This window comes from Alligator mississippiensis, chromosome 4, assembly GCF_030867095.1.
Source record: "Alligator mississippiensis isolate rAllMis1 chromosome 4, rAllMis1, whole genome shotgun sequence".
NCBI classification, from domain to species: domain Eukaryota; kingdom Metazoa; phylum Chordata; order Crocodylia; family Alligatoridae; genus Alligator; species Alligator mississippiensis.
In genome coordinates, this window is record NC_081827.1 from 44,013,237 (window position 1) to 44,039,129 (window position 25,893).

The 25,893-nt window shown below is 40.6% G+C and overlaps 1 protein-coding gene across 1 annotated transcript in view; it reads left to right on the forward strand.

The window, feature by feature from the left end:
- LOC102572825 (V-type proton ATPase subunit S1) overlaps positions 1-25,893 on the forward strand; it is a 96,012-nt gene that overhangs the window by 4,701 nt on the left and 65,418 nt on the right. The window contains exons 2-5 of the mRNA XM_019491950.2: positions 7,408-7,534; positions 7,638-7,706; positions 18,228-18,424; positions 22,260-22,300. Coding sequence (XP_019347495.1) covers positions 7,408-7,534; positions 7,638-7,706; positions 18,228-18,424; positions 22,260-22,300 — 434 coding nt within the window. The remainder of the gene's footprint in view (positions 1-7,407; positions 7,535-7,637; positions 7,707-18,227; positions 18,425-22,259; positions 22,301-25,893) is intronic.

Genomic DNA, 25,893 nt, shown 5'->3' on the forward strand with positions numbered 1-25,893 from the left:
CACAGACACACCCACACCCTCCCCCACATACCCACAGCCCCCCACAATATACAAGAATGAGACTTCATTTTATGCATACAATCTCCTCTGTGCACATTACACAAATGCATGTAAACCAGGACAGAAACATTTTTTTAAATCAATTAATGAATGTTGTAGATGTTTGCTTTTTAGAATATAATTTGGTATTTTTCTGGGTCTGAGATGGCAAAACCCCTTGCTGAAAGGAGTACTTCCAGGGGTAAGGGGAGGGACTTCTGGTGGCAAAGGTCAGGGGTTAGCAGGTGGGACTTCTGGTCACAAGATGGCAACCAGGGGGCGGGGCACCTGTCAAGGGCAGGGCCACCCATGTGGCCCTCAACAGCTTACCAAAACTTGGTAAGTAGCCCTCTGCTTGAAATAATTGTCCGTCCCTGTCCGAGACATGGAAGAAAGAGGAAGCCAACACAGCCCATGCTGGTTACGTGCCAGAGAGCTGTGCTGTAGCAGTCCCTGGCTTCTGGCTTGAGCCACTGCAGGCGTGTGGCTGCATTTCCTGAATCAAAGATAAATGTCTGTGCACTTGTGTCTCAATTTAATTTCTTCAGCTCAGACTAACCTGCAAAGACTGAATCAATTCAGCCTTGGGCTTTTTGACTGTCCGTACTTAGCCCTATAGACTAACTTGCTCAGTGAGGCATAAGCTTTCATAGGCTGCAACCTGCTTGGTCAGACACTATAAATGGACATTGACATTCCATCGCTGACCTCAGAGTAACTGGTCTTAAACAGCAAAACATTTGAAAACCAACCCAAATGTTAAATTGAGGAACAAATAAATCATCCACAGACAGGGTTTTGTTAGGTATGGTTTCAACAGAGACTCTGGATTTTTACCTAGACTTGCTTTTAAAATCTTCATACCCCTCAATGGGTTAACTGCTTTGTTTATCCTTTTTGATCTCAATTCACCTTCAACTCTCTCAGCAGTGATCCTTCTCTTTCATACCCCCTTCCCCATCCGTTAAAGGACTTTGTTCTTTTCTGTTTAGTATTCCTGCTCTCTGCTATTCCATTCATAGCATCTGATGAATGGAATCATCTGATGCTATAGCCTACAAAAGCTCCTGCCTCTCTGAACAAGTTAGACTGTACTGTGTCACCCAACCCTGCCTTCTACTATTATAGGGCATGGATTATTTGGGACATAACATATTTAAAAGTGCTCTTAAAAATAGTGTTTCTAAAGCCAAGTAAATGCTAAATTATTCATATCACATTTCAAAATCTGTCACTAATGTAATTATCATATATAATTTTTTTATTAAAGGAATAATGTTTAAGAAGCCTGCAATTCTCAACATATACGGGGTGTAAAATATAAAATTAATATGAAAGCAATCCTTTCTACAACTGTGGTTCACTAATTATGGTCTTCTATAGTAAGGATTATGTGTACACACCATTTTAAGAACATCCAAGTATTTTCAGCAGCAAACGGGGGGAGGGGAGGACAGGGACGACTAGATTGTAGTCCCAGGGTGACATGAGAGGGATACTCACATTGCAAATATTGTATCTGTTCTTAGGAATGTTCTTTGCTTGCATTCAATACTAGCATACCATGGTTTATGACAGCCACCTGCATTATTTCAGGATTGAGAGGTTGAGTTTTATACAGTTAATGCAGGTTATAAGCAACTTTGAGTATGAGTTAATGCCAAACACTACAATTGCAGTGTTTCTCCTAGCTTTAAGTGTAAAGGAAAATCTGCTCTGATTTTTAAGCATATAGAAATGATCCAATGAATACAAAGAAGTTGAGAAATCCTATGACTTCCTTGGGGACATTTTTCTAGAAGAAGAATCAAAGGTGCTCAGCTACAAGATGACATTTTATATCAGGTCATTGTTGGATTGCCACTCCAAATGTATTCTTTTAGCTGTAAATACATTGGGCTGCCATGGTGATATTGTACAATAAGATGCTTCAGTACCTTTTTGTAATTCTAGTCCAATAGTCTTCAATTTCCATTCTGCTGCTGCTGCCACTAGCAGTGGCAACATGTAAACTTGATGTCTAGTGGTTGTGTTTAAAGGTTCCCACTGAAATATATTAACTAGCTGTGGGCATATTTATTTTTGTTGCAGTAAGAAAAAAGCTATATCTTGTCTAGTAATCTGCTGCCAGTTGAAAAAGACAACTGAAAAAATAAAATCTATCGATGATTTTATGTGCAATCTACAAAGTGATTATATAAAATTGTAGACTATCCTCCAAGCCTGAGACCCAGGGGCTATTGAAACCTTGGTTTCATTTAAAAATCATTGTCCAAATTCCAATTTTCTCTAAAAAGAAAATGGATTAAATAAAAGCCTAAGCATACAAGCTGAAAGGTGTTGGGCTAGTATACAGAGATACTGGGAGGGGCTCTGGGCTAACCGCTTCTTTCTATTTACCCTAATACCTGCTCGCTTGGACTCCAGCTCGAGTTACCCAAAGTCATTTCTAAGACTGTAAGTAACATTATGTGCAAGGTGTCTCAACCAAGCCGTGAAGCTACCTATTCACAGTGCAGGTTCTATGAAGAAAGAGACTCTAGTACCATGTTTTCAAATGGGATCATGAGCTTCCCAAAACCTTTATGGTGTTTCTCTGTTGAATTAAAGAAAAAAGCATTTGCCATTGCATTGCTACAAATACTTTAATGCTGTTTCATGTGTCATGTTATTTTTTCATTAATTGCAGATAAAAAAAGCTTTTGAGAAATCCAGTGAATATTTTGTATGATTTTGCAAATGCTTGTTAAGAAATGCATTTTGAATGGATATAACATGACTGTTAAAACATTTGCTTTTCTTTCCCCCACAGTTCCCTTTTCACCATCTTTGCATCACTTAATCCAGATTCAATTTCTTTAATATTAAAAGTGTTACATCTTGTTCATACAGATATAGAATATTCACTAGTTCAATGTAGTGGGCTCGATAACAATTTTTAGTCCTTGGGGCTTTTTTTTTTTTTTTTTAAGGCAGGGCTATCCAACTTCTAAGCAGCCTGGGCTTGCATATCCTTTGGGTAGCGGCAGTAGGGGTCCCAGGCCCTTGGGCTGTACACCACATAGATGCCCCCTCCCTCACTCCATTGCACCATCTGCCTGTTCCCCGCATCCACTGCAGTGTCTCCTGGCTGCCAGCATCACAGTTGTGTGGTGGAAGAGTGCGTCAAGTATTGTCCCCAGGATAGGTGCTCCTACAAGGATTTTCCCTGCAACATTTTGTAATGTAAAATAAAACAAAGCAAAAAACACCCTTCCTATCCACTATAATCTGATATTAACCTCTAAATCAAATTACAATAAAATACCTGGCAGAATAACAAGTAGTAAATTCTCCATTTGCTATCTATTATCTTGAAAACCATTTTATTCAGGCTAAGAGCACTAACTTTCTCATGTGCTACTGGCTAAGATGGTTAAATAACTGGGAAATGCAAAATTAAAATTATACTTCTAGTCTTTTCAGAGAGGTTCATAATTACCTTAGACAAGGCATTTAGAGACAGATTCTCCCATAGAGTTTATGTTTATTATTTTTAGACTGGAACTATATCTTTCATAATACTATGTATAAAATTGAACCAAATAGCTGCCAGTGTCAGTCTCAAGATATCAGTATATGCTTCTATAAAATAAATTACTTAGAATTAAAATTAAATATGCTTGCGAGGTGCAAATCTAGAGTAATTTATCTAGGGTCCCCTTCTTCCCAAGCTTTGATAATTTATGAAATGGATCTGAAAAGTTTTTGAAAAATACTAATTTTGCCTATATCTATTTTTAGTAGTTTATTAAGTAGAAGGCTCAGTTCTTCCATCCCAATCCACCTTGCTATGAGATGGGTATTTTTAATGTTTATATGAAGATTTCTCTGGAAACTTTTTCCATGTCATTCCATTTGGTTCCACTTTCTCCTGAAAAAGGTCTGTTATGCTTTATGAATGCTTATATGATATCAAAACGTAAGTAGTGTAACAGGAATTCCATTGCTCACCCCTCACCATGATTCATAGATTCATAGTTGCTAGGGTCGGAAGGGACCTCAATAGATCATCGAGTCCGACCCCCTGCATAGGCAGGAAAGAGTGCTGGGTCTAGATGACCCCAGTTAATTGCTCATCTGACCTCCTCTTGAAGACCCACAGGGTAGGGGAGAGTACCACCTCCCTTGGGAGCCCGTTCCAGACCTTGGCCACTCGAACTGTGAAGAAGTTCTTCCTAATGTCTAGTCTAAATCTGCTCTCTGCTAGCTTGTGGCCATTATTTCTTGTAACCCCCGGGGGCGCCTTGGTGAATAAATACTCACCAATTCCCTTCTGTGCCCCCGTGATGAACGGGAAGAATTCCCTTCTGTGCCCCCGTGAATGATGGTTGCCTATATTATGTAAGTACTTTGGTGGAAATTCCATAGAGCTAAATTGCAGTGTAAAGATTCAATTATTTCTTACACATGTCAGTTGCCAGCAAAAATAGGAGCAATGTAATTGGGTCTATTCACTTAATGTTGTGTTAGTGGTCCTCTATTGGAAATCAACAAAGATCAAATGAAAGATGATAATGCATCATAGTACATGAGTGACAGAAATATGACTTTAAGTGGCAGTTTTTCAGCCTTAGTCACCATAGTAAATAAGCCACGCCACCTTGCCACCCTCTTCAGAAATCAACTGTTGCCCTTTCTGAATCAGGCATCACAATTTCATGCTTCTTTTAACCAGCCATTTAGTGATAGACTGGGTGTCTGAAAACCCATTATCTTCCAGAAATAAGAGAAGTGTGCTGGGAGTGATGACTGGGGCACTGCTTCTATATCGCCTCCCCAAAAGTGCTGTTATCCAAAATGCTTTCCAAGGGCACTTGTACACGTGATAAAAATTAGCTGTTTTTGCAGTTTGTCACACTTTACATGTGCAGGGCTTTTTGTGATTTAAATGAGTTTGTTACGTTGCAAACTAAATGACATGAGGATGTGGTTTGTTTCTGTAACGTTGCAGCCTTTAATCTGACAGCTCGCCACCCAGCCGTGGCAGAGGTGGGCTGAAGGCAGAAGCAGCGAGGGGCCTGATCCTCTTGGGGGTGTGTGTGTGTGTGTGTGTGTATGTGTGTGTGTGGAACCTGCCCACATCTCCCATGGCTGGGGGGTGAGCTGCCAGTGGGTTGGACAGTCCCTGAGCTGTGGGAGACCCTGATCCTTCCCTCTGTGGCAGTGGTGCCCCACCCATCCTGGGCTGCTTGGGTGGGCTGCTAGTGGGTGGGTGGTACCTCAGCTCAAAAGTACCCAATCCAATGTTTCTCCAACCTGCCCCCCAGGCTTCCAGCACCCCATGCACCATCCCCGCTGCCTTCTCCGGCTGCCAGCACACCCAGCTGTCATCCTGCCATCTTCTGTGCTGCCCCAGAGGCTAGCTAGCCCATTCCCAGGTGGTCCCAGGTGGTGGGAAGGCAGCAGGGACAATGCACAGGGTGCTGCTCCCTGGGCAGGCTCAAGGAAGAGTTGGATCCAGGGAATGCTGCCTCTGAGCTGGGGCAGTACCCACCTGCTAGTAGTCTACCCAGACAGGCCTGGGGGGCACCATTGCTATGGATGGAAGGACCAGGACTCCCTACAGCTCAGGGGCTGTGTGGCCCACTGGCAGCTCATGCTGGCAGACTCCACGGGAAAAAACAAACCAAAAAAAGCAGTGAGGGGCCCAATACTTTTTTTTTTCATGGATTCTTCCTGTGGCCGAGGGGGCGATCTGTCAGTGGGTCCTGAGCTGTGGGTGGCCCTGGTCCTTCCCTCTGCAATGGTGGCACCCCCTAGGCTACTTGGGTGGGCTGCTAGCAGATGGATGTTGCCCCAGCTCGGAGGCAGCACCCAGCCTGATCTGTTTCCCAAGTCCAAGCTGGGGTAGCCCCACGCCCACTTGCAGCCCAAGCCAGGCAGCACCGGAGGGAGTGCTACTGCCTTGGAGGGAAGAACCAGGCCCTCCCGCAGCTCAGGGGCTGCTCAGCCCACTGCAGCTTGCCCCCTAGCAGCAGGAGAGGTGGGCAGGCTCCATGGGGGGAAAAAAAGGGTCGGGCCCCCCACCATAACAATGGTGGAAGCCCCTAAATTGAAACAGTGGGTTTTTAATTATCACAGTTAAAAACCTACCATTTCAATTTAAGGTACCAAACCCCCGTCATGTGTACAAGTCCCCCAAAGTGCTACTTAGTTCTTCTGTTTGTTTCCAGGAAAGTATGTTAGAGTCTAGTACAAATATCTGCACCACAAAGTTTTATTTTTCTTTGCCAGTAAGTTATAGCAATAAGACCTTGTCATTTGAGAGTTACCAATTCTGTTGTTCTGTGCCAAATTATTTTGCTAAGGCCATTTTTGAACAGCTGTGATCACTAATCTATTTCAATTTTAAAGCACAGGACAGCTTGTACCCATGCTTCTCTAGAGGGCAAAAGCCATTACAAGGGCCATCACAAGCAAACTGAAAGTCTCTGTTGGTTTTAAACTCACCAAGTAATATGACTTTCTTTTATTTTATTTAAAAAGTTGTAATGTGGCATCAGCTTTGTTTCCAAAGTATCCTATATTTATCTGATGATTTAATATGGAGGTTTATAACATAGAAGTAATGGAAAAACTGCTTACACATATTGACAATTTTCTCTAATCTATTCTTGATATCTTTTACATTTTAAAAAGTGCTAAAAACATGGCATTAACAAGGCACGAGGCATTGTGTTTCAATTCGTTTTTCCATCCCCTTGCTTTTTTACACAATGATTATGTGGTATATGATCTACCAAGGCACTTGACTCAGGATATGGATCAGTATATGCTAAACTCCATCCCAGTTCACCCAACAATTTAAGTGTGTACTGTTAAGCATATATGTTTCAATAAGCATAATGATTAAATGCTTTGCTGAATAGAGATGGTTTTCAGAGTTGGGTCAACAGTTTCTATTATCATGAATAGCCTCAGTAGCCACAGTTGGATTACTCAGTGGTGAGCACTATGCTTAATAATAACTGTCAAATTGGGACCACAAAATATACATTCTCAAGGGCAGGGAGCCCCACTTTACAATTGTCCATAAGCCCATTGTAGTGTTGGTACCAAACAATTAATAAACAGTAATAGGAATAAGCGATAATTCTTAGTGGTCTAAATTTATCCTTAGTATAATTGAACAGACTCAATATGAAAATATTGCCAATATGCATTCATCTGCCTAATAGACCATATCATATTAAACCAATATTGGACCTAATCTTATCTGATCTTAAACTGATATTATACCTAATGTTACTCGTGCATGTCTATTTAACTGAAAGAAAAACTGACAACTTTTGCATTAGAACTAAAAGTAAATTATTTTACTTTTAGCTCACTGTGGAATTCAGAAACTACTTTACATGAAGGGCACATTATCACAAAACAAGAGCTGCCTACAGTGCTGCAACCTATTTTTACCCAGAGTTCCAAGAACCTTGTCTTGTTCCTTCAAGATATGGTACGTAATGTAATGTGTCTCATCTTGCCAGTACAGAGTGCAACCTGTGCATAAGGAGTTGACATGGCACTTGGTAACCTATACTCTCTTTCTTGTTTTTCAGCTTAGCATAGATGACTTCACATATTACAGTGAATCCTATGGCACCGAAAAGCCATTTCACAATGTGCAGGCAAGCATTTCTCTATCCTAGTCAACCTCACAGCTGTACTTGAAACAAAAGAAAAAATAATGCTACAAAAAAGTAACAAAAGGTTATTAATGAATTATACTTAGTTAAGACAGTCTGATGATTTAAAAATGGGCATTCAGTTTTAACAAATGGATTTTAGTAAATCAACAGTTTGCTGCAGCAGCTTGTTTCAATATTACATTTTATGGTATAAAACAACAACAAATCCTATACTAACACTGTAAAGTGACATAATGAAACCCACTTACAAGAATTACTGGACAAGGGAAAATAGTTCTAGGAATAAATTCCTATATCTGTTCTTCAAAAGTTAACTTATTTTGTTTCCCTAGTGACATACCCAATAGTAACTGTGAAGACATTTTATAGCATGTAAACATTTGTCTTGATTTTTCAGTGCAATGATGTGATTAATCATGATGATTAGACTCCTGGATTCTTCAGCTGATCACCTGTACCACAACAGACTTTACTAACAGTACAGAAGACGTAAATGTGTACTTTGGGATGAATACATTATTGGAGTTACAGTAAAGTGTGACTTACGATCCAGTATCTGACTCCTCAGAAAGGGGCATTAAGTTCTTTGCTGGGGGTGCTTAATTTCCTGTGGTTTCAAATCTAAGCAGACCTGTGCTTGGTTCATTCAAGAGCAAATTTCACTCCTGCTTCTGTGTTGTTCAAGTTAGGTAAATTTTCAGTTCAAAGGTCTGCCTAAGATGTATTCATGCCTGCATAAATAAGACAGATAAGGTTCTTTGGGTAAAAAGGAACCTGAAGAAGGGTGTTTGTACATGAAAGCTTGCAGAGAACAATTTTGCCAGCTATTTAGTTGGTCTAATAAAAGATCCTACATTTACCCAAAGAACCTTGTCTGCCTATGTCCTTAGACCAACACGGCTACAACTAACAGCCCTAATGCATAAATAAGATGGATTAATGCCTGCAAGATCCTTGTCAGGTAATAATCTTCCTTGATAGGGCCTCGGTACACGTGTACACATGTTTCATAGTTTCATAGTTGCTAGGGTCAGGAGGGACCTGAACAGATCATCTAGCCTGACCCCCTGCCACAGGCAGGAATGAATGCTGGGATCACAAGACCCCAGACAGGCATCTAACCTCTTTTTGAATTTGCCCAAGGTAGGGGCGAGGACCACTTCCCTAGGAAGTTGGTTCCAGATTTTGGCCACCTTAAGTGTAAAATATTGCCTTCTGATCTCTAACCTAAACCTATTTTCCATCAGCTTCTTACCATTGTTCCTCGTCACGCCAGGTGGTGCTGGGGAGAATAGGGCTCTATCTATTTGCTGTTGATCCCCCCTGATGAGTTTGTAGGCAGCCACCAGGTCCACCCTCAGCCTCCTCTTGCTGAGGCTGAACAGGTTCAGGACCCTCAGTCTCTCCTCATAGGGCCTGTCCTGCTGCCCCCTCACCAAGCGGGTGGCCCTTCTCTGAACCCTCTCCAGGCTGGCCACATCCCTCTTGAAGTGCAGCGCCCAGTACTGAATGCAGTACTCCAATTGTGACCTGACCAATGTTGCACAGAAGGGAAGTATCACCTCTCTGGACCGGCTTGAGATGCACCTTTGGATCCATGACAAGGTATGGCTGGCCTTGCTGGCTGTGGTCTGGCATTGGCGGCTCACCTTGGAGTCAATAATGACTCCAAGATCCCTTTCTGCCTCTGTGCTTTCAAGAGGGGAACTCCCCAGCCTGTATGTATACTGTGGATTCCTTCTCCCAAGGTGCAGCACCCTGCATTTATCTATGCTGAACCCCATCCTATTCTCATCTGCCCACTTTTGTAGTCTGTCTAAATCTAGTTGCAGCCTCTCTCTCCTTTCAAGTGTGCCCACCTTGCCCCACATCTTAGTGTCATCAGCAAACTTGGACAATGTGCTTTCAACCCCCTCTTCCAAGTTGCTGATGAAGATGTTAAACAGTGTGGGCCCGAGGACCGAGCCCTGAGGTACCCCACTGCTCACATCTCACCAGGTTGAGTACGACCTATCCACCACTACTCTCTGGGTGCACCCCATCAGCCAGTTTTTTACCCATCCAACTGTGTAGGCATCAATGCCACAGTCGCTTAATTTATTAATGAGAGTGGGGTGAGAGACAGTGTCAAAGTCTAGAAGTCTTTCTTAAAGTCTAGAAGACTACGTCCACGGTGACACCATCATCCAAGGATTTAGTTACTTGGTCATAAAAGGCATGTTCTGAGTAATGGGGTAGCAAATTAACTACAATATAAATTCTTCCATCCTTTGCTTTTAACCATGACAACATCAAAAGCTACAGGGTTTATTCCAGCCAAGAGAAGCATTTGAGGAGTGACTTCTTCACAACCTCCATGATGCTAGTAGAAGGCCTGGTTACTCAGGATTCTAACCATGGGCAGATCTAGGATTTTGAAAAGGAAGGTGCAGATGGTAGGATGCATCAGTATTATTCAGTTTGAGATAGAAGTAAAAACATCTACAACTTTATAGGACTGTGCATTATTTTGTTATATATCAAATATAAAAATATACAGTTGGTCCAATAAACATATCACAAAAAAAACCTTGCCTCCAGAACAGTAAGTAGCAACATGACTGAGTAATATCTATAAGGTATGGGACTGCAACAAGTATGGCAAGAGTGGCTACAGAGACACATGACTCTGGGAAGTCACTCCTCTGGGAAGCCTTAAGGGGGAGCCTTTAAAGGCAAGCCAAGGCTTTCACTACTGCTGTTGTTTATGCTTCTACAGGGTCTTAGGGCCTGGAGCTCAGCTGGCCACGCATATGGGAAAACTTCATTCTGAAGAGCATGGCTCAGGCCAAGGTGCTGCTTGACCCATTCCCTGCTGGACAGTTCACTCCCTTACTGCAGTAGCTTTGTTGTTAGCTACCTAGAGTGAAGTAGGGAGGAGGAATGGGACTTTCCCCACCTGTTCTAATCCCCAGGAGCTGGGCTTAGGGGTGTCTGCCACTTTACCTATTCCCTGCTGGCTCTGGTACTAGCAATTTGCTCCTTCATTGAAGCAGCCATGCTGGTCAGGTCAAGGGAAGAGCAGATAGGACTTTTCCCCCAGAGCAGCATGCGCTCCGGATCCCTAGAACAATGGCTTTTTTTCTAGAAAAATTAAAACTTTCCACAAGAAAGCATGAAAATTTGGTAAAGTTCTCATCTGAAAAGATGTGTCAGGGTTAGGATGAAATTTCTGCTCAAAAGGGGAGAGAAGACCAGAATCCCAAACAGCCTGGTGGCTAGAGCACTTACTTGGGATGTTGGAGACCCAGTTTCAAGTCGCTGCAGGGCCTGACTTGGATCTGAGTCTGACTTGTGTATGCCAGGTAGCAGTTGGCTACTCTAGGATGGGCTTGTCAACAATTTTCTGTGTAGAAGCAGTTCAAATTTGTATAAATAATTGAATATTAAGTGTAGTAAAAAGACACTGTCTTACAGTCCTGTTTCAATGAATGCTTAATTACAAGAAATGAGATTGCTCCAGCAGAAAAGACTGAGACACATATCCCAAAATAGCTGATAGCTTGGTGGGTGGACCATTCACTATAGAGAATGGCAGAGGAGAGACTTGACCCTGAGTTGTACACATCCCATGTGTTTTCTCTCTCTCTCAAAACTGAGAAGTCTTGGTTTCCACACAGTGTAGAATAGAGAAAGCCTTTAAACTCTCATTGTTTCATGAAATAGGTAAATTGTTTCCTGCACAGCATTAATCCTGTGAAAAAATAGCACATGATCACGTACATGATCATGTAAATAAGACTGTCATAATTAGACTTAGCAGAATTATATATATATACAGCTAAAATCAATGTGTATTTTTAAGCATATGTTTCAATTCTTATCAATTTAAATTGTTCAGAATTGTGTGAAATTAGGGGTGTGGGAGTATGTCCATACACATGCACATACACATGCATGAACACACACATGCATGCGCCCACATGTGCCTGCTTCCTTCTCCAGCCCAACACACAGCAGGCACAGGGAAAGTTGCTGTGCTGCCAGGTGGTCAGCCTACTGCCCAGCCCCTGTGCATGGCATCGCCTATCCCAGCACCCACTTTCCTTTGTCACACAACAGTCACTGCCCTCTGGCCCCCCAGCCCCTCCCAGCTCCCTGGCAAGGAAGCCTCCAGCCGCTGCAGCGACATCTGCCCCCTGCAGCCAGCAGTTTGCTCTGCCTGCCAGCTCCCACCGAAGTCTGCAAGGCAGGGCCTAGCTGGCTAGCACCCTGCAGGCACCAAGCTGGGGAGGGAGGCAGCAGTGGGAACAGGTGCTCACTAACACACCAATGCAGTGCCCAGCCTGCTCCCTGCCTCCAGCTGCTATTCAGCAGGAGCCTTCATGCTGCAGTAGCAGCAGCCTATTCTTAGGTCCCCTTTCTATAAATTTCTATTATTAATGATGGAAATATTTTTCCGTTGGTTTGTGAGTGTGAGGTGAAATTGATCGTTATGGATAAAAATCAAATCCTGCCAAGCCTAGTCATAATACATATGGATGGAGGAAGGAAGACACACATTAAGGTTGCACAGACAATCTTAATTCTGTCATTCCCTGACTTTTGAGTACTGAATTTTGCAATCTTAATGCTCGTCTAATGTAGTTTGTGTACATGTGTAAAAGAATATATTGTAGTGAAAAGAAAATAGAATCTTTAAGATAGTATCGGGATCTTTGTGGGTGGCATCTTTCATTAGACCAACTGTAGGCAAGCTCTTGGGTACCAAGTGCCTTTCTTCAGGTCTCTGGGAGGCTCTTTGTAGCACAGGGATCTTCTGAATTGACTTTTGTTCATCCTGGTTTCTCTCAATATTTTTCTTCCAGTTCCCTCTTCCCTTCTGCTTGAAGCCAGGGAATCCTTCAGGTAAAGCACCCATCCTTGCCAGGAAGGGAGACCTGAAAACGTGTCTATATCCCATCCGACTATGTAGCCGTTCCAATTGGAGAAATGACACAAAAATCCTTCTCTCTCTCACCCTTAAGATGATAATTTTATTTTCACTTACATTTACATGTGTAAAGCTTTGATGACACTTGTGCATCTGTGATCATAATCTCTAAGGCCAGAAATGGTTATTATAGTCACTTACTTTAATATTCTGTAAAACAGGTTGTAGAAATTAACCCAATTATTCCTACATCAAACCCATTCCATTTTTTGTTAGAACATATGTTTAAAAAAATCCAGTCTTGGTCATATTACAAAGGATCCTATTATAATTCTCTCTCTTTCTCAGGCACAGAGTAAAGGGCAACTCTGAATTGCCTCACCAAGAGAAATTAACTTTAATGTTGCATGATCACAATTTTTACATCTTTGATAGGCTTTTATTGTACAAGTGATTCATTAGAATCTAGTAGGTGTGGCTTGTCACCTGAATATCCTCCTCTTGACCTTTAGTGATGCAAATTTATTCAGAGACTTAAACCAGAGATCTTATTTAATATGTATATGTGAATGTAGCAGCATGTGTAATACAAGAAAAAAAGTGTGATTTGCAAAAAAGGGTTATAGGATTGTAACTCTCAGACATTTTCAGATATTAGATTTGTGCAGCTCTCTACATGAGTAGCTGTTTTGAGCTTTTGGGATCAATGGTTGTGTGTGCAATTAGGACTTCCATTCTCGGTTAATACAGAGAAAGATGTTATAAGTACATCATTTGTTTTAAACATTCAAATAACTTCTTTATTAAATAATAAAATACAGAGACTGGCATTCTGGGAGAAGTTTTGTCAACTGAATATGTATCCCACAAACCATTTTTCTCTAATATAGGTTTGATGTTCCCTGAGCAATACTTAACTCTATTGAATTACAATGTGTAATAAAGCAACCTAATTAGTTGCCAGCTGTGCAGTTGTGTAATTACTACTGTAAGTCAGAACTTTCTATTATGCATGTACATATGCATATCCATATGACTTACATTTCTAGACACTAGAAAAGCACAGATATTCCTTGATAACCAAGCATAATCTCATTAGCCAAAACAAAGCCTTGCATGTAAATGAAAAAAATAGCATTTGGTAGCAGAAAGCTTTGATTATCTTATCAGCTGGCTGAGTAGGATCAGCAATCCTGTTTCAGCAGGATTGCTTAATAGGAATATGGTATATCAATATGAGCTTCTAAATGCTGATATTACTGCACTCATCCCAGAGGCTGAATTATGGTATTTTTTTAGCTAAACATTTTTCTTTTACTTAGTGCATATATATATATATTGACAACCCTTGTACATACGTATAATTCAATTTAACTGTATTTGGTTCAAAGTCCATGTTGTCATAGCAACATTGTACAAAAAGTATGTAGTGGACCAGTCCTCAGCTCTTTGTTTTCTGGCTAAATTGGCTGAAATGTTGCTTGTTACTCATGTGGGATACCTAAATCTACTGCTGTATACTCCTTGTACCAACGTCAGCTAAATTGACATCTATTACTCTGAAATGAGAGTGTTACCACAAGAGGGTTGCCCCCTTACTAGATCCAGTTTCTAAACTCATTTCCATTTGTATGTTTTTTACTAAATTCAAGGCCTTGAATTGTTTTTTGTTTTGAATTGTTTTGTTTTACATGTACCTTACCTCAAAGGGTACTTAACTTTTTAACAGAAGTTGTATTTTTTTAAAGATTCAAACCTACCCCTAAATTTGCTGTAGGAATTAACAAACAGCATACTTTAAAGACACTATTTCCATGGTAAAGCAAGCAAAGAGGGACTGGATGTAACGCTCTTAATAATTATGAAGTTAAAAAAAGAATTTATTTATAAAAAAGTTCAAGCTCTGCGAGAGTAGCTAAATACATACATAAACTAAATGAATAAAACAACCATCACAACATTAGAAGAGAAACTGCAACAGAATGAAGAACTAGCTATTTAAAAATACTTTCAATAGTTGAAATAAAATATCTGCTAAAAGTATATCACACCAATTTTCACTTGTATCATACAAAAGGGTGAAAAACTAGAGATGAGATAAGGCAGATGGTAAGGCAAGGTTGGCCCCTTGGAGACTAACTCATTCAGCAAAGCATGAGCCTCTACTAGGCAACAATCTACTTTGATGCTAGGTTGTTGCTGATGAAAACTCGTACCTCTGAACCAATCAGTCTCGAAGGTGCCAACCCTGCCTTACCTTCGGCCTGACTTAAGGCTAACATGGCTAGCTGCCTCTCCATGTGAACCATAATGCATAATTTTATGCATAATAAGTTCGTTTCATAAATCTAAAAAAATAAAATTCATACAAGCTTCTGAAAGAGTAACAATGCTAATTTTCCATGTGATTAACACGCATAGAAACAGATGGTTCTTATAGCTCAGTTTGATTTGATTTGTTTTTATATGACAATAATAGATTGGTGTTGTAGAAAATAAACTTCGATATTTGAAAGGTACTCCTAAGGATAAAAAAGGCAGATTTCAAGAATCTCATTTATCAATTTGTCTGCTTTGTTATTATGTTTCCAGATATTTTCAGAGTAAATGCATATCTTTTACCTCAAATATGGTTTCTTAGAAAGTGGATTGAAAACCCTCTATTCACAGTCTTTTTGAGAAAAATGAAAGACACTAACAATGTACCTCTTAATGTTTGCTCCATTGTAGGAGAATCATTGAACTGTAGTGTCATGAGGGACTTTGAGTCCAAACCCCTGCACAAATGCAGGAGCTTCAGGGGATTTTTAAGAAGTCAAAAGCTATTCATTAGTGAAGTGATCTAACATAGCCAAAAGAAACTTCTTTTAAAAATATCATGGACAGCAGCTTCCACATAGAGATTCCACTATCACTTCATGGTTTTGGGAAAAAGATTTATTTCCCTTTCACACCTTGGGCTCTTCTGTGCTGATATGTCTAGTCCTTCATTAGACTGTAAAATGCCTGTCTTTAGTTCTATGCATTCCCCATACTTTTAAAGTCATCTAGGACTACAGAAAATAAAAAATGCACAATAGATGGAGCATCAACTAAAGATTTAAATATCATCTAAATTATCATCTAGATTATTTTATTGCATGTAATGGCCACACTGTTCACTTGTTTAGTACATTTTGCTACAAAAACTGTGTTATAGAGGGTAGGAGGTTAAAATAACAAAACTGTTAGCCTTAAATATTGCCTCAGGTTTATAAAATGCAAAATGTGATCTATTTCCAAGTTTAAGCAAAGCTAGCAAGGCAGGAGTACATTCCTCCTCACCTCCCATTTCCTTCCTTGTGCAACAGTGCAGTTTTTTTAAAGTTCATTTTCCTAGAGTTGCTTTTTCTACCATTCTAGGTACTACAATAATAATAAAAATAAAGTATTTCTTATTTCCAGCAAGTGAAGGTCAAAGGTCCTCTTATGACTAGTGGCAACTGGGGTTGGCACTGTTAAGGCACACCAGATTCTGTGGCCAAAAACCCACAAGGGAAGGATGTGATTAGTACCATGGCCAGCAACTTTTGACTCCCTGGTCCAAATGGCCAACTAGACTTGAGTCAACTGGAACAGCCATTGCCCTAAGTCTGTAGTGAGACTTGAATTCATACCTCCAGAGTTTTAGCAAGAGATCTAACCCATGCTGCCACTTTACTTCTATTAGCAATCAGTAAAATGTGAAAATGACTGTCTGCTGAGCCTGGAGTTTGCGCCTTTTAAAATCAGCACTGGGAGGAAAACATAAGATATAAGAAATGATCCAAGCAATTGGCAATACTAAGTAAAATGTCAGAAAAGTGGTAGGCAGACAGAAAACAGAAAGGGGAGAAAAAAGAAGAAGAGAAAAGTTTTAGCAATGCCATAACACTAACATCAGCTAAGAGAGAGTCTATAACAAGCTGAACATCAGAATGCTAGGTAGTGTTAATTAGTTATATATTTAGAAATGCTAAAGAAAAGATAAAATGCGGTAAACTAGACACAGTGGGGGAAAATACACAAATATTCATTTAAATTTCTGAACAACTTTATTTAGACTTCACACTTGCTTTTCTTAAACATTTTATTTGAGCATTGCATTTGTTAAAATTAATTGCAAAAAATGTTAAGCATGAATGCCTCAATATTTTATTAAGTTGTTTTTTTTTTACTTACTGTTTATGAGCATTTGGATCAGAGACCTGAGTAAGAGTTAAGCTCATTTAATAAAGCAGGGCTGGGTATTTGACCAGTCAAATAAAGTTTGGTTAATTGACCAGTCTAATATTGGTCAAAAATTGTTAAAAAAAATGCCAATAGGTCTAAATAATACACACAAAAAATACAAATTTTCCATGAAGAAATGTGTCAAAAAACAATTAAATGATCATATTTCTGTCAAGAAAACTATACAAAAGGTAGGGTTTTTTGTAAAATTCCTATAATCTTTGATCAGTCAAAAATATGCAGTCAATTAACCAGTCAATTAACAATATTGCCTGCCCTAGAATAAAATAATATTATATTTGACCATTTTAATGGACTCAGTCTGAGTTTTACAATTCAAGTTTTGTTTACAAAACCAGCAAATAAATGGAAACTATGAAGGTATTTTATAGTAAATGAATGTGAATGAATGGGAAATTAAATAATGAAGTAAAAGGAAATTAGCAATCTGTTTATAGAGATGTTTTAAGCCCTAAGGCCAAATTTGTCCAAACACTTTTTATTATAAATTAGTCATCAACAAGACAAAATCAATCATGATAGGGTCTTATCAGGAAAGGGTATTTAATATATAAATAAATAATGAAAATTGATACTAGTAATGTGACTTTGCTACTTATTGCACTTCTGTAGCTTGTGCTATCATTTATATATCTGTTTCAGTTTTAAGGGCATTACATAGCTATCTAATGATTATTTGGTGGCTTTTATATATTGGACAGGTATTTAAATCATGGAGACTGGGTTCTTGAATTGTCCCACCAGGATTGGGGTACAGTTGTAGAATTGTGCAAAGCTCTGTGCTGTTTTTTGAGTATTGAAAGAGTCATAACCCAGATGCTGCATCAGTCCAGTGTTTTCCAGAATCAGGCTCATATAGTTTGAAATGTGGTATATTCTAAATAAAACATAATAACAATTTCAATTACAAAAACAAACTTATTTGCAGAAATGTAAATACCTAGGGCTGGTTGAAAAATGCAAAATTATTATATTAAAATGTTGAATATTTTGTTAATAGTCAAAATTCCAAATTTACAGACATTTCAGTGACTTTATAAACTGGTTTAAACCAACCAAATGTTCTTGTAATATATAATTTTGCAAAAAAAAGTTGATAGCTTTTGGTAATTTTAAACCCTCCATCTCTCCCAGTACTTTCTTTTGCCCTATTTGTTAAACTACATATATTTGGATACATGTTCAGAGTCGTATAGAGTTCTTTGAATATTGTAAAACTATAAAACATTATTGACTCATGTCTTGATTATAAAGCTTAGCAGCATTTAGCTATCTGCATTTAGCAGATAGCTAAATGCTCCATCTATGTATTACAGGAAATTCTTAAATCTTCATCATCATCTTTAATTTTATCTGCTGTTGACTCTGAGGCTGCTAGATATCTTTTGGACTATCTTCTGGGAGTTGTGGATTGGAAGTTAACAAATATAGATAACCTCAATGATGCATCAGAGATGGAAGTGAATACATCAAAGTCCAACCTATTTGTGATAAAGCTACAGCCAGGCAACAGGTATGGGGCTTTTTGTGGTAAAGATTGGAACTGATGTGTCTGTACACAGGATTCTTAAGGCTTCTTAAAAATGCCATATGGATTAATTATGTAGAAAAGTCAGTGAACCAATAATGTACAGGATAAGGAAAGTTATTGTTACTTGTAAATATGCATTCTGTATTATTTCATACCTTTAGTTATGTTTACTAAGTATAATGTTTGAATGGTGTAGAGAAGGTCAATTAGACATTCCTATTTTATCTGCTTTGTTATACTACAACAAGGGGTACCTAAGTTGCACGCCACCAGGGGAAGCCCAGCACAATGGAGCTGTCTGCCTTACCACACCCTGTATCCATATGCAGCTCCTGGGACTCCATCAGGAAGTAGGGAGTGGGGCTCTGGTGGTGCACAAGTCCTGGAAGCTGCATGTGAGTCCCACATGATAGAGGCAGGCTGGCCTGGCTTTGCTCCTTGCCACCATGTGTAGCTTCTGAAACTGGCTGAAGCTGTGCGCCGCTGGGCACCAGCACCTGCATAGGCCATGAGCACCCTGAGGGCCTGCTGCTGCTGGCAGTGGCAGGGGCTATATACTATGGGGGGTATGTGGGGGAATCCCCACACCCTACCCCCCACCCAACAACCCCCCCACAACCCCCAACAGGTACACACATCCACAGCTTCCAACATACCCTACACCCCACACACAGCCATACCGCCTCACAACCCCCTATACACACACACACCCCACATCCCATCACACACACACCCCCCCCACACACACTCCCCTACATGCAACATACAAGAGTAAAACCTTATTTTTGAGCTATTATGCAATTACCTCTATATACACTATGCAAACCACATGTAAATCAGGAAAAAAATATTTTTAAAAATAAAATTAAAATAGATGATAGTAGATGTTTGACTTTTAGTATATGATTTTGTGGGTTTTTTCTGGTTCCAAGATGGCAACTAAAAAGGAGTAGTTCTGGGGGCAAGGGAAGGAACTTCTGGTGGCAAAGATCAGGGGCTTGGAAGAAGGACTTGTGGTCCTTGTGGCTAGGAAGCAGGACTTGTGGTCCCAAGACAGTGATAAGGGGGTGGAGCACCTATGAAGGGAGAGGGCTACCATTGTGGCCCTTGACTGCTCACCAAAGCTCATTAAGTGGCCCTCCAGACAAAATAATTGCCCACCCCTGAATTAGCCTGTTAATCGCTTCTAAAATAGTAAATTAGCTCTAAGTTCAGGTAATTAGTAGTATGAGAAAATGGAAAACAAGCCACAATATGGAATTAATTCCACATTGTTATTCCACAATATGGAATAATTTTGCAGCTGGTTTGCACTGCGTCTTAAGTGGAACATGTGGCATGGTTTTTGCCATGCAGCCTGATGCCAGCTTCATAATGGGTAGAGACCTACTGAATTTGAGGAGTCAGCCCCCTGATTTTGTGGGCAGAACACAGGGCCTGAAAGCCATTTTGCAGGCGGAACATGGTGCCCCCCGCCTGCACCTCTGATTGGCTGAGGGGCCCTGGTGGCTGCACCTCTTGCTGCTGATTGGCTGTAAGGGCTGCCCATCATAAGCTTTGCCCCTCACTGCCAGTTGTTGGAGAGGGGTGGGGCCACATGACAGGCAGCCTTTGCAGCCAGTCAGCAGGGCAGGGGTGGCAGCCATCTTGCTGGCAGTCCTTTAAGCAGGCAGCCTTCATGTCAGGCAGCCCAGCCAGAGCTGCCCAGTACAGTATTTAAAGTCCCTAGTGGGTGAAGCCAAAAGGTTCCTTTGCTGGGAGCTTGTGCTTCTCCCATCTAGACACTCTGGGCAATGTTCATAGAATCATAGAAAATTAGGCCTGGAAGGGACCTCTGGAGGTCATCTAGTCCAATGCCCTGCTCAAAACAGGATCATCCCCAACCAGATCATCCCAGCCAAAGCTTTGTGTAGCCATGCTTTGAAAACCTCCAAGGATGGAGCTTCCACCACCTCTCTGGGTAATCTGTTCCAGTGTTTTACTACCCACCAAATGATAAAATTCTTCTTAATATCTAACCTAAACTTCCCTTGCTGCAACTTGAGATTTGCTCTTTGTTCTGTCATCTGTCACTGCTGAGAACAGTTTAGCTCCATCCTCTTTGGAACCAGCCTTCAGGTAGTTGAAGTCTCCTCTTTTCTAGACTAAATAAGCCCAGTTCCCTCATTCTTTCCTCACAAGTCATGTCCCCCAACCCACTCATCATTTTTGTTGCCCTCTCTCCACTTTGTCCACACCCTACCTGTAGTGGGAGCCCAAAACTGAATACAGCACTCCAGGTGTGGCCTCACTAGTGCTTTATAGAGGGGAATGATCATTTCCCTTGACCTACTGGCAACACACCTACCAATGCAGCCCAGTATGCTGTTAGCCGCCTTAGCAACAAGAGCACACTCCTGGCTCATGTTCAGCTTATTGTCCACTGTAACACCCAGGTCCTTTTCTGCAGAGCTGCTGCCCAGCCAGACAGCCCCCAGCCTGTACTGATGCATGGGATTGTTCTGTCCTAAGTGCAGGACTTTGCACTTGTCTTTGTTGAACCTTATGAGATTTCTTTTGGCCCATGTTGTCTGGCCTGGGGTTTTAACAATCAGCTCATTGTCAGCCCTAGTCCCTGGAAAGCTCAAACGAGATCTCAAACAAGACCTGAAACTGTCAAGCAGAGCTAATTTGCAGGTCAGTTGACTGTTAGCTTCACATGGGGGCACCTGGCTGTCAACTTGTCAATACAGGGGGCTCCTTGTGTATTAGCAGATAGTAATGGCACTATTACAATCTGATTCCCCAATCCCCAAAACACATCCCCTGCCTGCATGTGTGGCAAGGTAGAAATCATCATTATTGGGATCAGGATCAGATCTTAGCAGGCTGTTAAATGAATGTGCGCTAGGTCACATTATAACCAAGCTGGGGAAGGTAAAAGAGAAATAATTGCATGTTTCAGTGCCTAAAACAACCCCTGTCTGCTAAACGATTCTTTTACAGGTATGTTGTTATATAATTGTATGGAACTTTTACACCTTTCTGGAATGTCCGGTACAAGATGCTCTTGGTCACAGAATACTAAATAGTATATGGCTCTTATCTGGAACAGCAACAAACCAAAAAGCTTTGAACTTCTCAGATGGTTCTGTTAGACACTGTCAGAAAATCATTTAAGTTCAAGAGAGTCAGATAAATGATTGATTTGGGGATTTTGATCTTAAGTACCCTGGTGATAATTCATAGTATTATCAATTTTACCATAATTTGATGTGTTTCTAATCATCATTTCCCTTCATTTCCAAGTACAGTTGGATGCACTTTTGCACACATGCAGCAAATCCCTCTGCCCAGCTCACCACCATTCCCTTAGCTTCCTATACAGATCATTACTTGAGTGGTGAGCTCTTCCCATTACCAGCTTGATTCTTCCTTTTCCAAAGAGGTAACTGGACCTGAAGTAAATGCAATGCTGTAGAGCATTTTACAGTACAGATGAAATCCTAATGCATGTCCCAAGGAGCTTACAAGCTAATACTAGTTGATGTAATGGCTTGGGAAAAGGGCTAGGAGGGAAGGATTGGCCTTTCATTTGAGGAACTCCATACCTTGGTAGATAAAAAATATATATATATTTTCATGAATACAGCAAATAATATTTTCTCCTAGGCTTTGAAGAAGGACTAATTCTAAAGGAAGGATAGCAGGAGGAGAAACGTATTGTCTTTGCAGACCATCATAGTTTGCTCCAAATTGTTATGAAAGAACTCATGGAAATAAAAACTATGTTCTGGTCTATAAAATATTTTAAATCATCTTTCTTTTCTTTGAATAGATTAAATGACATTTCTATGGCAAAGATTTTTGCAGCAAATGGTAAGCAACATGGCTTGATTATAGCCAATATTTCATGATTTGTTTCTGTCATCTTAGAGCATTCTGCATCTTCTAGAGATGTCATAGAGTATGATACTGTTGCTAATATTTTAAGTTCATTTTACTTACCTGCATCTATAGTATTTTTATGTGGTCAATCCTCACATATTTTGGCACTAATAATCTTGCCCAAGAACTGCTGGTATTTAGTAAAAGGACCCCCATTGACTTATTTGGACTCTAGATTCGGGCTCCAAATGTGGCTATATTCTATGCCTGCTTTAGTGAGAAGGCTTTTGTAATACTTATTACCTTCATTTTATGACCCCATTTTATGTCAAGAAAGATGTGAATGGTTTCTGTGTCCTTTGCCCATCTGGCTAATGAAAACTGCCCCTTGCCTTCATCTCAGTTATATTTTCAGCTGTACAATTATGGAAATGTGTGCTGGATCCAAAATGTATTACCTTGCTTTGGGTCTTTTGCCAACTATGGTGATGCCAAAGCAGATACTCAGAGCTTTGCTGAATAAATCCCAGCAATTCAGGGACACTGAATTTTAACGTAGTTACTGAATGGTTGATTCTTAGAATAATCCTACTGTAAGTCTGTAGTGCTGATGATACAAAATCATAGGTGAATCCTATTATTCTGTTTCTTCAATGTTTTTTAAATAAGGGGCCACCATTATAGCTTTCCAACTCTTGTGTTCTGTGCTCCAGCAAATCTATGTGTTACTGGTACCACAGCATTGTCCATTTGCCAAATCTTACCACTATCAGGTGACCTCTCAAGGTCATGATTGTTTGCCAGGTCATTAATTATTTGTATTTGCTACTTACAGACTGCTGATGGCTACTATTTAGTACAAAAAACACCATTTGTCACATCCTTGTAACATGACAAGAATGTTATTAACCAATAAATATAATGTGTTGTTCCTGACTATCAATGATAAAATCAGGCTAGCTAAATATTACAGCCCTCCATTGGCATGGATAGCCATACACTCAAAAAGCTGTGTATGTTTTGTTGCAATAAATTCTTTACCTCTCCCCCTCCACCCTTGTACAGGGTTTTATATTACAACACAGCAAAAAGCCAAAAGAATATCTCCTCTACATTCATGGCAAATACCGCTCTGCATAGGATGAGAGATTCGATCAAGCAATAAAATTCAAATCTAGATTTAAAGCAGGATGTTTATATATGTGCTCGGGGAGGCAGGGAGGGAGTGCTTTAATTAGAGTGGCTCTAAGAGCCGCTCTAACTAAAGCACCTGGAGCGCCACGTGTAGCAGTGTCCCTGCACTGAAAAATGGCAGCAGGCACACTTTAGCTAAAGCTTGTTGAACGACTCTGATGCATGTAACACGGGAGTCTGCTGGAGTACAGTAATTGCCACTCCCCAGCAGACTCTTTTAATTGAGTCTGCTCCAATGCACTGTAATTACAGCATGTTGGAGCAACTTCGATGTATGTGTATAGATGTCCTTAAAGTTTAGAAATTTTCTCCTTGGACATGGTTCAGAGTTGGGCCAGGGAAATATTCACAACAGTAATATGACCAGCTGTGCAAATAGGGTTCATGTTCAAATGCAAAATCTCTCCAAAGTTCCAAGTATTCAGATTTGTAAGTCTGTGTGACATGCCATTCACTTCTGATCTCTTCCTGTCTCTGTATATAGATAAGGAATATATTGTACAGAATAGTTAATCCTAACTTTTACTGTGTCTCTATTTCTTCGATCTGATTCCACCCTCCTCCCCCTTTAGTGTGCTTCTTTCAGCTCTCTAAGTCACTGTTTTCTTCCAGAAGTTCTGCTTTCTCTGTTTCTTCCACAGTCTCCTTTCAACATTCGCTCCCTCCCTTTTATTTGAGAAAGAGTAGATGATAGTCTGGAAGCCTCTCCATTTTGCTAGCTCCTACTGAGAAACACAGAGAAATGAATTAGCTTTTACTTGGGAGTGGCTTCAGATTCTGTTTTTTTCCAGAAGGATGTGGGATATAAGGTAGCAACTAAGGGTGTAACTGTAGTCAGTGCTGTACAAATACATACCTTGAAGAAGTTGCAGTCTAAGGCAAATTAATAGTTTTATAAGAAATGGATAGGGTCTGGTTTGAAATGAGTTTTGGAAACAGGTGATTTAAGTCTTTATCAATTGTACTGTCCTTAAGTATGTTGACACGACAGTTTCTCTGAACAAATAGATCACCTCTCCACCTTTTTAAAAGGCAAAAGTCACTCCTTTTCCTGGTAACTATAGTTACTTTTATCTCCTTATTGCATTGAAATGCTAAATACTGTGTTGTTATCACAGGCATTTTTATTTTAATGAAGGGAGAAACGCATGCATTTACCTAGTATTATAACAGCTGAAAATGCTAGTTTCTGTTGTTTCTTTTTAAAATAGAAATTCTTCTTGTGCCTAAAACATAAAAATAAACTGCATGGTATAATTTTTAGAACTCCTCAACCAAACATATAGATAAATATCATTTATTTTGCTGGGGCAAGACTGTGTATAGATGTTATAGTAGATAGCTTTGTTCAAATGGGCATTAAAATACTACTTTATATGACTACTATTCTTGATTAAAACTGCAATTGTCTTAGGTTGGCAAGACCCTGCTGAAAAATGGGTGTTTCACCAAGCTACCTAAACATTCCTGTTAGTTTAAATTACTCTAATCTAGAGTAAATTACTCCAAAATAAACACATCACAAGATAAGAAAGGTTATTTCACCTAACTCCTTCATCAGTCACAATGAAAAATCTAACATCTCAAGTTCCACTGGGTGCTTTATATAAATTATTTCCCAGCATTATCAGCTAAAATCTGGCAACATTTAAAAGCTATAAGTTTTTGTTATGAGTGGGTTCATCTACACATGCATCTAGCACAGAGCAATAAACTCCGGTGCAGTTTGTGTCGGAGTCAGCAGCTCCTGGGCACAGCATATACTGCAGTTAGAGCCAGAGCAGAGCAGTTCCGGGCTGGAAGCAGGCTTGGAGAGTTAGCCCAGGCTCTGGGTAGCAGCACTGGGCAGCAGAGGGGCTGGGTAGGGCACAAGCATGCTACAATATGGGGCTAGGCATCCCCTATACCAGGGATGGACAAAATATGACCCGTGAGGCCATTCTATCTGGCCTGCGGGGCCCCTAAAAAATATAGAAAATGAATATTGATCTGTCCTTGGTTCCTGTCAAAAGTGACAGAAACCAGGGCCAGTAGGACCCAGGGGAAGCCTGGTGGGCTCCCATTCCCCCAGCCGGAAGCCCCAGCAGGGGCTTCTGGCCTGGGACCACGTGGCTGCCCCTGCACCGGAACCTCAGGTAAGGAGTGGGGGAGGGTGGGGAAGGACCCTGGGCAGGGAAGGGGTCCGGGGAAAAGCAGAGCCTGGGGAAAAGCAGCCCCTCGTTCGCCCCGTGGTCAGCGCTCCCTGCTGCAGCCGCTTGCATCCTGTGCAGGGCTGTCCTAAGCAGGCAAAGGCAAGGGGCCACTTTTACCCACGCTCAGCACCAGCTTGTAACCTGCCCCTACTACTAGCTTGGGCCCTACACCGGCTCTGGGCTCACCCATCGGGGCTG